We start from the raw sequence: 12,384 nt of genomic DNA, 5'->3' as shown, positions 1-12,384 counted from the left end.
AGACCAGGCTGGCCTCGAACTCAGAAATCCACCTGCCTCTGCCTTCCCAGTGCTAGAATTAAAGGCGTGTGCCACCACCTCCCGGTTTTTTTGAATGCTTACTGTTCTTACAGAGGACCTAGGTTTACTTCTTAGCATCCACTTAGTGGCTCACAGTTGGTTATAGCTCAGTTCCAGAGGATGCCCTTTTCTGGCATTTGTGGGCTCTGCATGAAGCAAAACACTTGTACATATAGAATAAAAATAAATCTTTGAAAAAAAATGTTCAGATGAATGCAGTAAGTTAAGTTTGTATATGTTGGATGCTGTTGAAAGCTTCAGAAAGTAGTTGTGTGTGGTGGTGCATGTATATACACTCTGTACTTAGAGGTCAGGGGCAGGAGGATGTTGAGGTTGAATCTAGTCTTGGCTACATAGTGAATTCCAGGCTCAACAGGACTGAATCATGAAACTATTTTTCAAAAAGAAACACAAAAGTATCATGTTCAAAGAATGGGATTGCCTCTAGTGTTTCTCTGGAAAGCAGTCATTGATATTAAATAGGAAGGATATATCAGAAAGCACAGAACTTTTCTAGCTTTTTACTTATTGAGATGACTGTAGAATGCATTCTGTTTAGTAGAACTATTAAGTTCCTTTAAGTTACTTTTATACCATTTCTTGTATTTTGTATCTCACTTACTGTCCATTTTGTAGAGTCCTGCTGAATGAAGACATGTCTGTTGAGGAGAGGCACGGTGCTCTCTGAATGGCGTTAAGTGAACTCGGCACCCCTGATAAGTTACCAGTTACAAAGCTCATGCTTGTTTTTCTCTGTTAGGATATAGGTACTGCCGTTGTTTCAGACACTACGGACGATTTGTGGTTTTTAAATGAGACCGTGTCAGAGCAATTAGGTGTTGGAATAAAAGTTGAAGCTGGTAATTCTGAGCAAACAAGTGAAGTAGGGAAAACAAGTAACAAGAAGGTATGTCCCAGCATTCTCACTCCGTGTCTGTGTTCTAGAGGCACCTGCAGGCCTTGAGTATTTCTCTACACCCAGTTTTAAGATTTAAATTGTTAGACAAGGCTGCTTCAGAAATGAGCCAAGATTCATGGAGAAGTTCTTGCTGTGTTAGGGGCATGCTGCCCTTCTACTTCAGTGAACTCACTGTGGAGTGTTTCTTTTAGAAACTTTTGCTTATGAGGCAAAACTATAAATGGCCTTAACGGTTTCTGTTACAGGAGAAAAGAATCCTTGTATTTAAAGAACTTTGGTAGCTTTGTAACTATTTCATAACAAAATTGGAAAAAGCTAATTTTTAAAACCTATATTAAAGTTAGTATGATTTTCTCCTATATTAAGAAGGGAGTTAGAGATAGGGGATAGGAGCCAGAGCTTCCTTGCTCTCCCCAAGAACTTGAGTTCAGTTTCTCATACCCATGCCTGGTGGCTCAGTGCTTCTGATTCTAGATCCAGGGAGATCTCTAATGCTCTCTTTTGGTCTCCTTGGACACTGTTCACATGCTTAAAGCCACATGCATACACATAATGTAAAAGAAATTAGAGCTAGTTATGGTGGTACATACCATTAATTCCAGCACTGGGGGGCAGAGGCAGGTGGGTGGATCTCTGAGTTTGTGGACATGTTCTACAGAGCTAGTTCCAGGACAGCCAGGGCTATATAGAGAGAAACCTTGTCTTGAAAAAAAGGTATCATGGTGTAAGTATACAATTAAAGTAGCAGCTTGGGTGTCAGAAGGATTGGGCAGCAGAGCTAGTTCTTCGGTAATAGCCATTGATTATGTGTGAAAGTGTTATACAAGACCCATTATTTTTGCACACTAACTGATAAAAGATCTTTAAAAAAAGACACTGAGGGGCTAGAGAGATGGTTCAGTGGTTAGGAACACTAGTTGCTCTTTCAGAGGGCACAGGATCAAATCCCAGTACCCACGTGGCAGCTTACAACTGTCAGGACCTCTAGGATCCAACATCTCACAATAATTCACATAAATACATTTTTAAAAAGCCACTGAATAAATGTAGCAGAAGATAAAGGTAGCAAATTTTCATAAGAATTTGGGTTGTTTGCTATAAATATGTGTTAGACTCTCTAAACCAATTATAAACAACATGGGCAGGAATGTTAGTGACTAAAATGAGGATGACAGTTTGGACATTTTTATACAAAAGAATGGGCCTTAAAATACTTGAACTTTTGAGAGAATTTCATGTAGCCTTGGCTAGCCCAGAACTCACACAGATCCCCCTTCCTTTGCCTCTTAAGTACACAAATTACAGGCCTTTGCTACCATGCCTAGTTAATTATTTCTTGAGAAAGAGGAATGTTCTGTATTTCTATTTGATCTGGAACCCAATATGCAGATTAAGTAGACCCTGCACTATTGGCAGTTTCTTGCCTTTGCCTACAAAATGTTGAGATTATGGAACTATGTTCCAGACTATCTACATTTCTTTCTTTCTTCCCTCTCCTCCCCTTCCCCTCCCTCCCTTCCCCTCCTCTCCTTTTCTTTTTCCCTTCCTCTCCCCTCCTCTCTCCTCCCCACTCTTTTCTTTTCTTTTCTTTTCTTTTCTTTTCTTTTCTTTTCTTTTCTTTTCTTTTCTTTTCTTTTCTTTTCTTTTCTTTTCTTTTCTTTTCTTTTGAGGCAGGATCCCACCATTAGACCAGACTGGTGTGGAACTTGGAGATCTGTCTGCTTCTGCCTCCTGCCTTCTGGGATTAAGGTGTGTGTACACAGCACACTTGGCTGGTCTGTGGGCAGGCTTTTGTAAGGCAGCCAGATTGTCACATAGCTTTCTTCTTGAATGTGAAGAATAAGGTTTTAAAGTGCTCTATTTCATTCCCTGTGGCCACCGTGCACAAGATAACATTTCCTGCATAGGAATTGCTGCTTTTATTTTCCTTCTGGCAGTTATTTTCTTTGAAGCTATGAATTTGGACACCTCTTTCTGAATATAGAAGGTATTTAGTAACCCTGTGGTTTTTAAGTGGTAGTGATGTGGGATGGAGTGTGTTTTATATTGAAGCTACTCATCACCTTTGCTTTCAGATCCACAGTCTCCCGTGAAGCAGGTGAGCACGTCTAATGCGGTCTCTGTTTCTTCACAGATGGTTGAGGTGGGAAAAGATGATGATCTTGAGGACTCCAAGTCCTTGAGAGATGAGACTGATGTGGAAGTTAGCTCTGAGGTAAAAGCTGTTTTGCTGTGGCCAATTTTTAGCTGAATCTTAGTTCCTGTTTCTGTCTGCTTTTCCTAGTTACTAAGATATGTTGGGTTCTTTTCATTACATCTTTTTCAGAAGTTTTTGATTGGAATTTGAGAGAATAAAAGAATAATTTAAGCTAATATTTTTTTCTACTTTGGAAAAAGATGATCAATCTATCTGTTCCTGCTAACACAACTCTGGACAGGGCATGGGGCTGGTTTGATAGGGAAACACTTGATGTGAAGCATGAGGAACTTCTGAGTCCCAGAACCCATGGAGAGCAGGCTTGGGAGTGCATGGCTGTAATCCTGGGGCTCTTATAGCAACAAAGAAGGTGGAGACAGAAGAATTCCTGCAGGCTTACAGGTCAACTAGCTTGGCATATGCAGTAGCAAATGACAGGGACCTTGTTATCAGGGTAGAAGGTGGTAAACCATACCTGAAGTTCCCCTCTGACCTCCACAAGCATGCTCTGGCACACTTGTGGCTCAGTAGGCAAAGGCTTGTTGCCAAAACCTTAACTTAACCACTTGAGTTTGATCTTTGGACCCATAATGTACACACAAACACACATATGCAAAAAACCCACAGTGTAATAACAACACAAATTCTTTGGTTATCCGGCAGGATTGATGCAGAGTTGTTCAGAATAGTCCTCCGTTACTTTCCCTACTTGAACAACTTTCTTATCTAAGGTCAGATCTATAATTTAATGTAGAAAAACAATTTAACAGCATCTATTAAAAAGATGCAAGTGAGCTGGCCAATGGAGGAAGCAGAAGCAGGTGGGTCTCGCTGAGTTCTAGGTCAGCTTGTTCTACAGACAAGTTCTATGGTTGCCAGAGCTACACAGAGAGACCCTGTAGAAATACCAAACAATAACAAAAACCCACTTCAAGTGAAACAAGTGTAGTTTCCATATAGTTAATATAAATGGAGGGTTACTAAAGAATAGTTGATAATTCAGCTTTTAGGTAATAGACCTTAAGTTTGTTACCAAGTGACACATCTAAACCTAAGTGTATACTTTGAGTTTTTTTTTTTTTCTCTTCCATTTTTTAAAATCACGTTTCCTCTGTAAATTACTCACTGTGGAAACAGATGATAGGAATCCAATAAAAAGGTTATTTTACATTTTTGCTGCTTAGGATAGAACTCTAGGTTGTCCCTGGTGTTAATTCTCACCCTCTGTCCATCCTTACTGCTATTGACTATTGTGGTAATTCTTTGCAAAGATAAGTGGACCACAATTGGTCTGATATGTTCTTGACCATGATACAAATAGCTAGATAAATGTTCTTATCTTAACCAGACTTCTTTGGCACTTGGGCACAGAAAAACTTTTAAGCAAATAGACATGGTATGTCATCAAAGAGATGCCATTAGACTTAATAAGTCCTGTTATGTACTATAAAAAAGCGATGGCAATTAAACTAGCAAACTGTCAATTATGAGTTCCAAGTTATTATAATGGTCTTTTGAGTATTTATATAGTATTTCAGGCAAGATTGAAGGGTCCTAAACTGGTGAGTGTTGCAGTTTTAAAAATACTGTCTGTCCCTTGCCCCTCATTCTAGACAGTTGAGTTATGACCTCTGCTCTTGCACTGCTTGGCCTTTGTCCTGTGCATCCGCTATTTTTCTATTGTCCTGATAAAACACCATGACCAAGGCAACTTAGAAAGAAAGTATTTAATTACACCTACTGTTCTAGATGGTTAGAGCCTGTGAGAGCAGAATGAGGGCTCACTGGCTTTCTCACCTAATAACAAGCAAGAAGCAGAGAGCTCACTGGGGAGGCAGGGAGGTTTTTGAATCCTCAGGCTGGCTCCCAGTTATACTTTTTCCAATAAGGCCATGTCTTAGTCAGTTTTCTATTGCTCTGAAGAGACACCATGACCAAGACAACTCTTGTCAAAGAAAACATTTAATTGGGGCTTGCTTACAGTTTCAGAGGTTTTGTCCATTCTCAACACAGCAGGGAACAGGGTGGCATGCAGGCAGATGTGGTGCTGGAAAAGTAATTGAGAGTTCTAGATCTGGATTTTCAGGCAGCAGGAAGAGAGGGCCACTGGACCTAGCTTGGGATTCTGAAAATCTCAAAGCCCACCTGCAGAGACATACTTTCTCCAACAAGGCTACACCTCTTAATTCTTTCAAATTCTTTCAAATACTCTCTAGTAACCAAACATTCAAATATGTGAACCTTTGAGGGCCATTTCAATCAACTCAAATTAACACTAGCTGGGGACTAAGTATTCAAATGTTAGAGACTTGGAGGGGATATTCATTCAGACTACCACATCCTGAAAGAAATGCAGTCTGTGTGTTACCAAATCATTGATTCTGTCAATACTAGGCAACTCCAGATAACTACCTTGAAAGTAAGCAAGGATTTAAATTTCATTAAGCTATAGTCTTTTTTTTTTTGAAAACCTGTTTTATCTGTTTATTGATTGTATATGAGTGTATGTATGTATGCCTGCATGACAGAAGAGTGCATCAGATTCCATTATAGATGGTTGTGAGCCACCATGTGGTTGCTGGGAATTGAATTCAGGACCTCTGGAAGAGCAGTTTGTGCTCTTAGCTGCTACCTGGTGGTTAAGAACATACTGGCTGTTCTTGCAAAGATTTTCTGCTTTGTGACTATGAAATTTGTTCAGGTCTCAGGTTAGACCACTGGTATGGGATGTTTTGACACTTAGTGAAATGTGAATCTGGCCTGTCTTTTAAAATTATTATTTGTTTTTCATTATTGTGCAGATAGTGAACACACATTTGTCTCAGCGTCAGTTTTAATTATTTTGACTTCTTGTAGGATGAGTGGCAGTGTACAGAATGCAAGAAGTTTAATTCTCCAAGCAAGAGGTACTGTTTTCGTTGCTGGGCCTTGAGGAAGGGTTGGTATTCGGATTGTTCTAAATTAACTCATTCTCTCTCTACATCTAATATCACTGCCATACCTGAAAAGGACAATGAAGGAATTGATGTCCCTGATTGTAGGAGAACCATTTCAGCTCCTGTTGTTAGGCCTAAAGATGGATATTTAAAGGAGGAAAAGCCCAGGTTCGACCCTTGCAACTCAGTGGGATTTTTGGATCTGGCTCATAGTTCTGAAAGCCAAGAGATCATCTCAAGCACGAGAGAACAAACAGATATTTTTTCTGAGCAGAAAGCTGAAACAGAAAGTATGGAAGATTTCCAGAATGTCTTGAAGCCGTGTAGCTTATGTGAAAAAAGGCCTCGGGATGGGAACATTATTCATGGGAAGACGAGCCATCTGACGACGTGTTTCCACTGTGCCAGGAGACTGAAGAAGTCTGGGGCTTCGTGTCCTGCTTGTAAGAAAGAGATTCAGTTGGTTATTAAAGTTTTTATAGCATAGTTGAGTCAGTTGCAGAGAAATACTAGGAGGACCAGGTCATTTATCAAAAAAAAAAAAATCAGTATTCTTAGAGGCAGGGGCAGAAGATCACCAATTTTGATGCCAGTCTGGGCCATATAATGAGATCTTAGTCTTAAAAAGGATCAGTATTGAGCATCTTTTATAAATGTGACCCATTGCATGTGTTATTTGTATAAGCATATATGGAATTTTAGATAAGTTTTGAGGGTTTCATTAATGAGGAGATACTTTGTTCTTCTTCCGAATTGTAAACCCAGGAGGGAATAATATCAATACAAACATAGCAATGCATTCTTTTATTCACTTCCAAATTATTGCAAGAATAATACATTAATTGATTTATTCTCTACCCTGGTGTTATGTAATGTTCTTGAGGCATCAAAATCTAAAGCAGTTATTAAATGCTAGGGCTAACACTGAAGAGGACATATCCGATCAGTCTCTCATTGTGTAGCCAAGGATGACCTTAAATTCCCGATACCTGTCTTTACCACCACCTATGTGCTCATAAGCCGTCCCACTATGCCCATCTGAAATTTTAGTTTTAGATCAAATAACACAGGTGTACATCTCTTCACAGCCTTATTAGTTCTAAAAAGAAAAGGTACAGACTTTGTAGCCAACACTGCATTTGTCTCAAGCTGGCTAGGTGTTTTGCATTTTTTGCTCTGGAGTTGTTCACATTCTGAGGCAGTGGCCTATGATAGGGCTTGGACAGTAGAGAGAAGGAATGTAGCAGCTATGAAAGGATCTCTTCTGCTTAGTCATTTTATACCACATCAATTTAGTATAATACCAATATACGAACTGAAGATCTTCAAGCTGAATCCCTTATATCTTTTCTGTGTCCACTGAACTCATGGGGGCCATCTTGATGTTTCCCCAGGGATATGAGTACATCATTTTAAAGACCAAGTCCCTAGAGCTATTGAACTTGAGGGCAATCTAGCTGTCTTGGCTTTCCCTGTGGCTCCTGCTGTTAGAAAGGGGGAGATGCATGGTATCCAGTCCCCTTATATCATTGTGTCCCTGCTGGACTGGGACCACTGGGGCTCCTCTAACTACTACTAAGAGGAGCTATGTTAGCTTTATGTTCTTGCATTGACTCCATGTTCCCTGTCTGTCCCATGCTCTACCAGTAGACCCAACTTAACCAAATTTTCACTGGATTAGTTATCATAGTTATTCTTTAATTGCTGTGACAAAGTACCAATGCAAAACATAAAAGAAAGCATTTAATGGGGTTTGCTTTTAAGAGGGTTAGAATCCATGATGGCTGGCAGGGACAGCTGAGAGCTCACATCTTGATCTGCAAGTAGAATGTAGAGAAAAAAAGAGCCCTGGGAAACCCCAGGGCCTGCCCCCCAGTGGTAATTGGTCTACCATTTCCACCAACTGGGGGCTAAGTATTCAAACTTAAGAGCCTGTGGTTTATATTCTCATGTAAGCCACCACATTCCATGAAAAGAATTACTAATTACTGTGCTACAGAGCCAGTATTAGGCTTTCTGGAAATCTCCTCTATCAAAGAAGTTAGTTTTCACTCCAGACTTAGGCAAATTCTTAGGACAAGGGTAGAAGGCAGCCACATTCTTTGCCAAAACATAACAAGAATAAGTCTTTAGCCAGTTGCTAATAATTGCTATACCCTGCAGCCTCTTGATCTAGGCTTCCTCTCATTACTAGTATCTTTTAGGCTCCTATTGGACCCATTAAACTCTGTTTACAGCCTTGAACCCTTTCTTAGTCCAAAATCCCAAACTCTTACACATTCCTCCAAAAAAACCACATGGTCAGGTCTTTCACGGCAAAGGTCCACTTCCTGGTACTAGCTTCTGTGTCTTGGCTACTCTAAAATTGCTATAACAAAACACCCCGACCAAGGCAGAATGTACAAGAAAGCATTTATTGAGTTTATGGTTTGAGGGATTTAGTTCATGATGGAACAGTTGAGAGCTTACATCTCAGTCTGCAAGTAGGAGGCAGAGAGAGAACCCAGGGAATGGCATGGACTTTTGAAACCTCAAAGTTTTCACCTTGTGACAGACCTCCCCAACAAAGCTGTATCTCCTAATCCTTCCCTAGTAGTTCCTCCAACTGGGGACCAAATATTCCAACATGAGCATAGGGGAGCATTCTCATTCAAACCGCTAGTTTGCAGAGGAACTTTCCTAGCCATGGCTTGTCATTGCTCCCAGTTGATAATTTCACTATTTGTAGCAAACTCATTGGTCAAGTCCTTGTTATTATGGATCTTCTGCTTGTATTGAAAATCCTGCAGCTCCTGTTGGGATTGATGTGCAGTCTCTGAGGGACTGATAACAGACTTGTATGTCCATATCTCCATGGCAGTGAGAAAAAGTAGCTTAGAGGTAATTCTAGATGTCACCAGTCACAGTCTCTACTTGAGAATAGGCTATGATATGTCTAGCCCTGTACTTTAGTTATTTCCTAAACTTGGACCTCCCGGGTGGAATTGGGTCATTAAGATGTTTAATTCCAAGCACTACATTCAAAATAGGATACATTATATAGTATGTCAGTTTCATTCTAATGCTTTTCTTAATCTTTGGGGCAGCGTCTTGCTGTTTAACAATGACTGGCCTGGGCCTTGCCCTACAGCTTGGGCTGGCCTCGGCTTTAAAGTGACCTTCCTGCTTTTGCCTCTCGAGGGCTGGAATTGTAGGCATGTAATGACTAAATTTCTTATTTTGCTTTTCATTTAAGTTAGTTTTTGTTATTCTATCTTGGACAAAAAGTGCAGAGCAGAGATGACGGATTATTAGGAAAGTTTCCAGGGTCTCACTGTTAATGTGTTCCCCACAGGGGACTTCATGGTTGTTGATGTGCTTCTGTTTACTACTGTGTCAGATGAGCAATTCAGAGCTAGGCTTCAGACAAGTGACTGCCTCCTTCGCCCATTTAGGATGTAGTAGGTTTATGATTGAGGGCTGGAACTGGTAGATTAGAGCAGCCAGACTGGCCTCTTATCTGCCACAAAATTGTATGATAGAACATTGTACCGCCAAGCATTTGTGACTGTGTGGATATGAATTCATTATTTATGTATATTTAGATGTATGTGATACTTTGCATGGTTTGAAAGAATTTATTCTGAAAGCCAGATCATTTGTAACCTTTGTGTGTCAGTTCAATGTAATGTTGGGGCCTTTGAAAAGTTGATTGAGAAATTGGGGAGCATTCCCAGTTCTCTAATGTTCCTTGTTTAGTTCTCTTTAGAAAGAGACACTTTTGGACCAGCTGTTTAGCTGTTTTGTTCTGTTTCCATGATATTCTGGGAATCTCCATGACTTTAGATACTGTGACTGTTATTTTCCCTTTAGCCCAAATGGTTGATTCAGTCTAAAGAATACTATTTTTTGATGCCTCTTCAATTGTTGCATGTGCACACTATCTAGATTGATGCTACCTTTGCTAAAAATGTCTTAAGATAAAGAACTAGCTGTTTAGAACCTGCATTTCAAAGATAAAGAAACCTGGAAGCTGTCCTGTGCCAAAAGTAAAGTGTACAATGTTTACAGATGGGTGGAATTTTGCACTGCCATAGGGAATGGTGAGCTTGTATCTCCAGGTTCCTTAGATTTATGAGTAGATAGTTGCAGTTAAGCTTATGAGAGAAACTGTTGAGCCCTCTAAGGCTAAGCTGGTAATGAGTATCCAAGACAGGTGGTGGTTAAAGGGACTCCCTAGACCTAGCTTGGGTCTTTCTGTTGACAGTTCATGGTCTGCAGATACTGTACGCTTTTTCATTTAGAGGAGCTGCCAGCTCTCTCCTCTTGTGAAAGACTGTCTTGTAGACATTTTGAAATCTTTTGATGTAATGTGCAATCCCAAGTAATGCCATTATTGGTGAATGTAGCATTGTTAAACTTTTATTGTAAATTCTTTCTGGTCTTACCTTGATAGCCTTGGTTTTTGTTTTGTTTTCAGAGACAGAGCCTGGCTATTTGGTTTACCTAGAATTTGCTTTATGATTAGGCTCTCCACAAACTCACAGATGTCTGCCTTTCTGCCACCATGCCCATGCAACTGATGGTACCAAAAATGATCTCACATCTATGGTGCTGCTTATGTGTCTTTGCATAGGCGCCCCCTTCAGTCCCATCTAGGAGCACAGCACAGTAGAAGTCCATTTCTTAAGTTGGAGGAGTCAGAGATAAGCTAAGAGGACTAGTTGCTTCAGTGGTACTGAAGATTAGCATTGTGTTGAGACACTTGAGGGCCAATACGAGCTTTTAATTTGTTACCCAAAGGCGTTTTGTATTCTTAAACAGCAAGTACTTTGATGTGTGTAGACATTTCCCTTCATTCTCCCCCCCTCCTCACCGCTTTTATGGTCTCTTATTTTTGAGTTCGCAGCATTTGGACATTGCTTTTATGCCAGAGGCCATCTGTCACTTTGGGTGTTTAGAAGTACAGTGTACTTATGTAGGGTCCTCCTTCAGCCTGTCCTGAGCAGTGTTGTGGTTACAGAATGGACCATGTGCTCCAGCAGAGAGGAGGGAAGCTGGGAGGGTACAGCTGTCGTCTGCCTTCCTTTGTGGAGGTGTTGGTTTGTTTGAGCACTAAGGAATTTGAGGTCAATCTTCCCCCTCTTCCTGCCCATAGTTTTCACTTCCCTTCCAGTAAGAACAACCCCTAAGAGAAAGAGACGCAGTACTCTTGGCCTTCGTAGCCAGCAGCTTATGTCCTACTCTGGAAGTTGTAAGCTACAGTTTTTCTCACCTGTAAAGCCAACACACACGGGCTATCCATTCCTACCTCAGTTTGATGTGGCAACTATGGAGAAACAACTCTTAAAAACTCTGACTGCCTTGAAGATGGAGGAAGCTAGTAGTAGTCTTGGTCGACTGTGCTCTAAGGGTTATATTGAGAATCTTTTATTCTGGAAGTGAGTGCAGGTCTCCTTACTGCCTGCTCAGTAGACCTGTGTTGCCTGCTTTAAGTCTCCGCCCACCCGCCTGTCCTTCCCTTGATTAGGGAGGGCTGCCTCCAGGCGCTTTGAGAAGCACAAGTAAATCTAGATAGCATATTCTATCCTGATGGGACTTCCTTGCTTTGTCTTGCTGTATAGGAATTCATTCTGTCTACACTTGAGTGGTTGGCATGAGATGCTCGACCTGTGTGTCGAGAGGCAGTTTCATGACATTCCCAGTCTGGTACTTGCCAGTGCAGTAGCAAATGAGGGGTAATAAACTGAGAAGAACGGCAGCTTACTAACGAGGCCAGAGGGAAATGTTTCCGTGTGTCCTTGTGTAACTTTTTACAGTGCCACTAAGTTAATAGCCCTGTATGTGGGTGTTTGCACTATGTAATGCTTTTAATGTGTTTTTATTGTGTTTTTGTGTGATTAAACAGTTTTTATTTCATTGTGTGTTGTCATTATTGGAAATAGGTAATTTTGCTTATGTACAGCTAATCCATTTTCTGTTATCTTTGGTATGATTTGGGGAAGTGATTAAAGTCAGTGGCAGCTTTTCCCTAAGTTGCATATTAGAATAATTGTATTCATTTCTGCTTCCCATTTCCCAAAGAAACGAAACATCTGCAGAGTAATATTAAAAATAGAGTTTACTGTATTTTCAAGTCAGGATTAGTGCAAAGTGTTTGTCATGAAACATGCATGTCTCCAGCATCTGCTAGAGTGTCCAGCAGTGACTCAAGAACCTTTGGAGAGCAGAGTTCTTCGAAAATTAATGAAATGTATGGAAGTTCTTTATAATTAGTGTGTTTGTTTTTAGGC

At 40.5% G+C, this 12,384-nt stretch overlaps 1 protein-coding gene across 6 annotated transcripts in view; it reads left to right on the top strand.

Moving 5' to 3' along the window:
• Positions 1-12,010, top strand: part of Mdm4 (MDM4 regulator of p53) — a 35,390-nt gene extending 23,380 nt beyond the window's left edge. For 3 of the 6 annotated variants that reach the window (XR_003843869.1, XM_029538490.1, XM_029538491.1), the window contains 3 exons: positions 821-967; positions 3,114-3,194; positions 6,033-7,888. Coding sequence is in view for 4 of the 6 variants with exons in the window: in XM_029538490.1 (XP_029394350.1) it covers positions 821-967; positions 3,114-3,194; positions 6,033-6,599 (795 nt within the window). In the remaining 2 variants the exon portion in view is untranslated. Of the gene's footprint in view, positions 1-820; positions 968-3,113; positions 3,195-6,032 lie in introns of all 6 variants that reach the window. The other 3 variants (XR_003843868.1, XM_021197531.2, XM_021197530.2) reach the window with 3 other exon arrangements.
• Positions 12,011-12,384: the final 374 nt, after the last annotated feature.

The sequence above is a fragment of the Mus pahari genome, chromosome 5, assembly GCF_900095145.1.
Source record: "Mus pahari chromosome 5, PAHARI_EIJ_v1.1, whole genome shotgun sequence".
Classification (NCBI taxonomy): Eukaryota; Metazoa; Chordata; class Mammalia; order Rodentia; family Muridae; genus Mus; species Mus pahari.
This window is presented reverse-complemented; position numbering and strand designations above follow the sequence as displayed.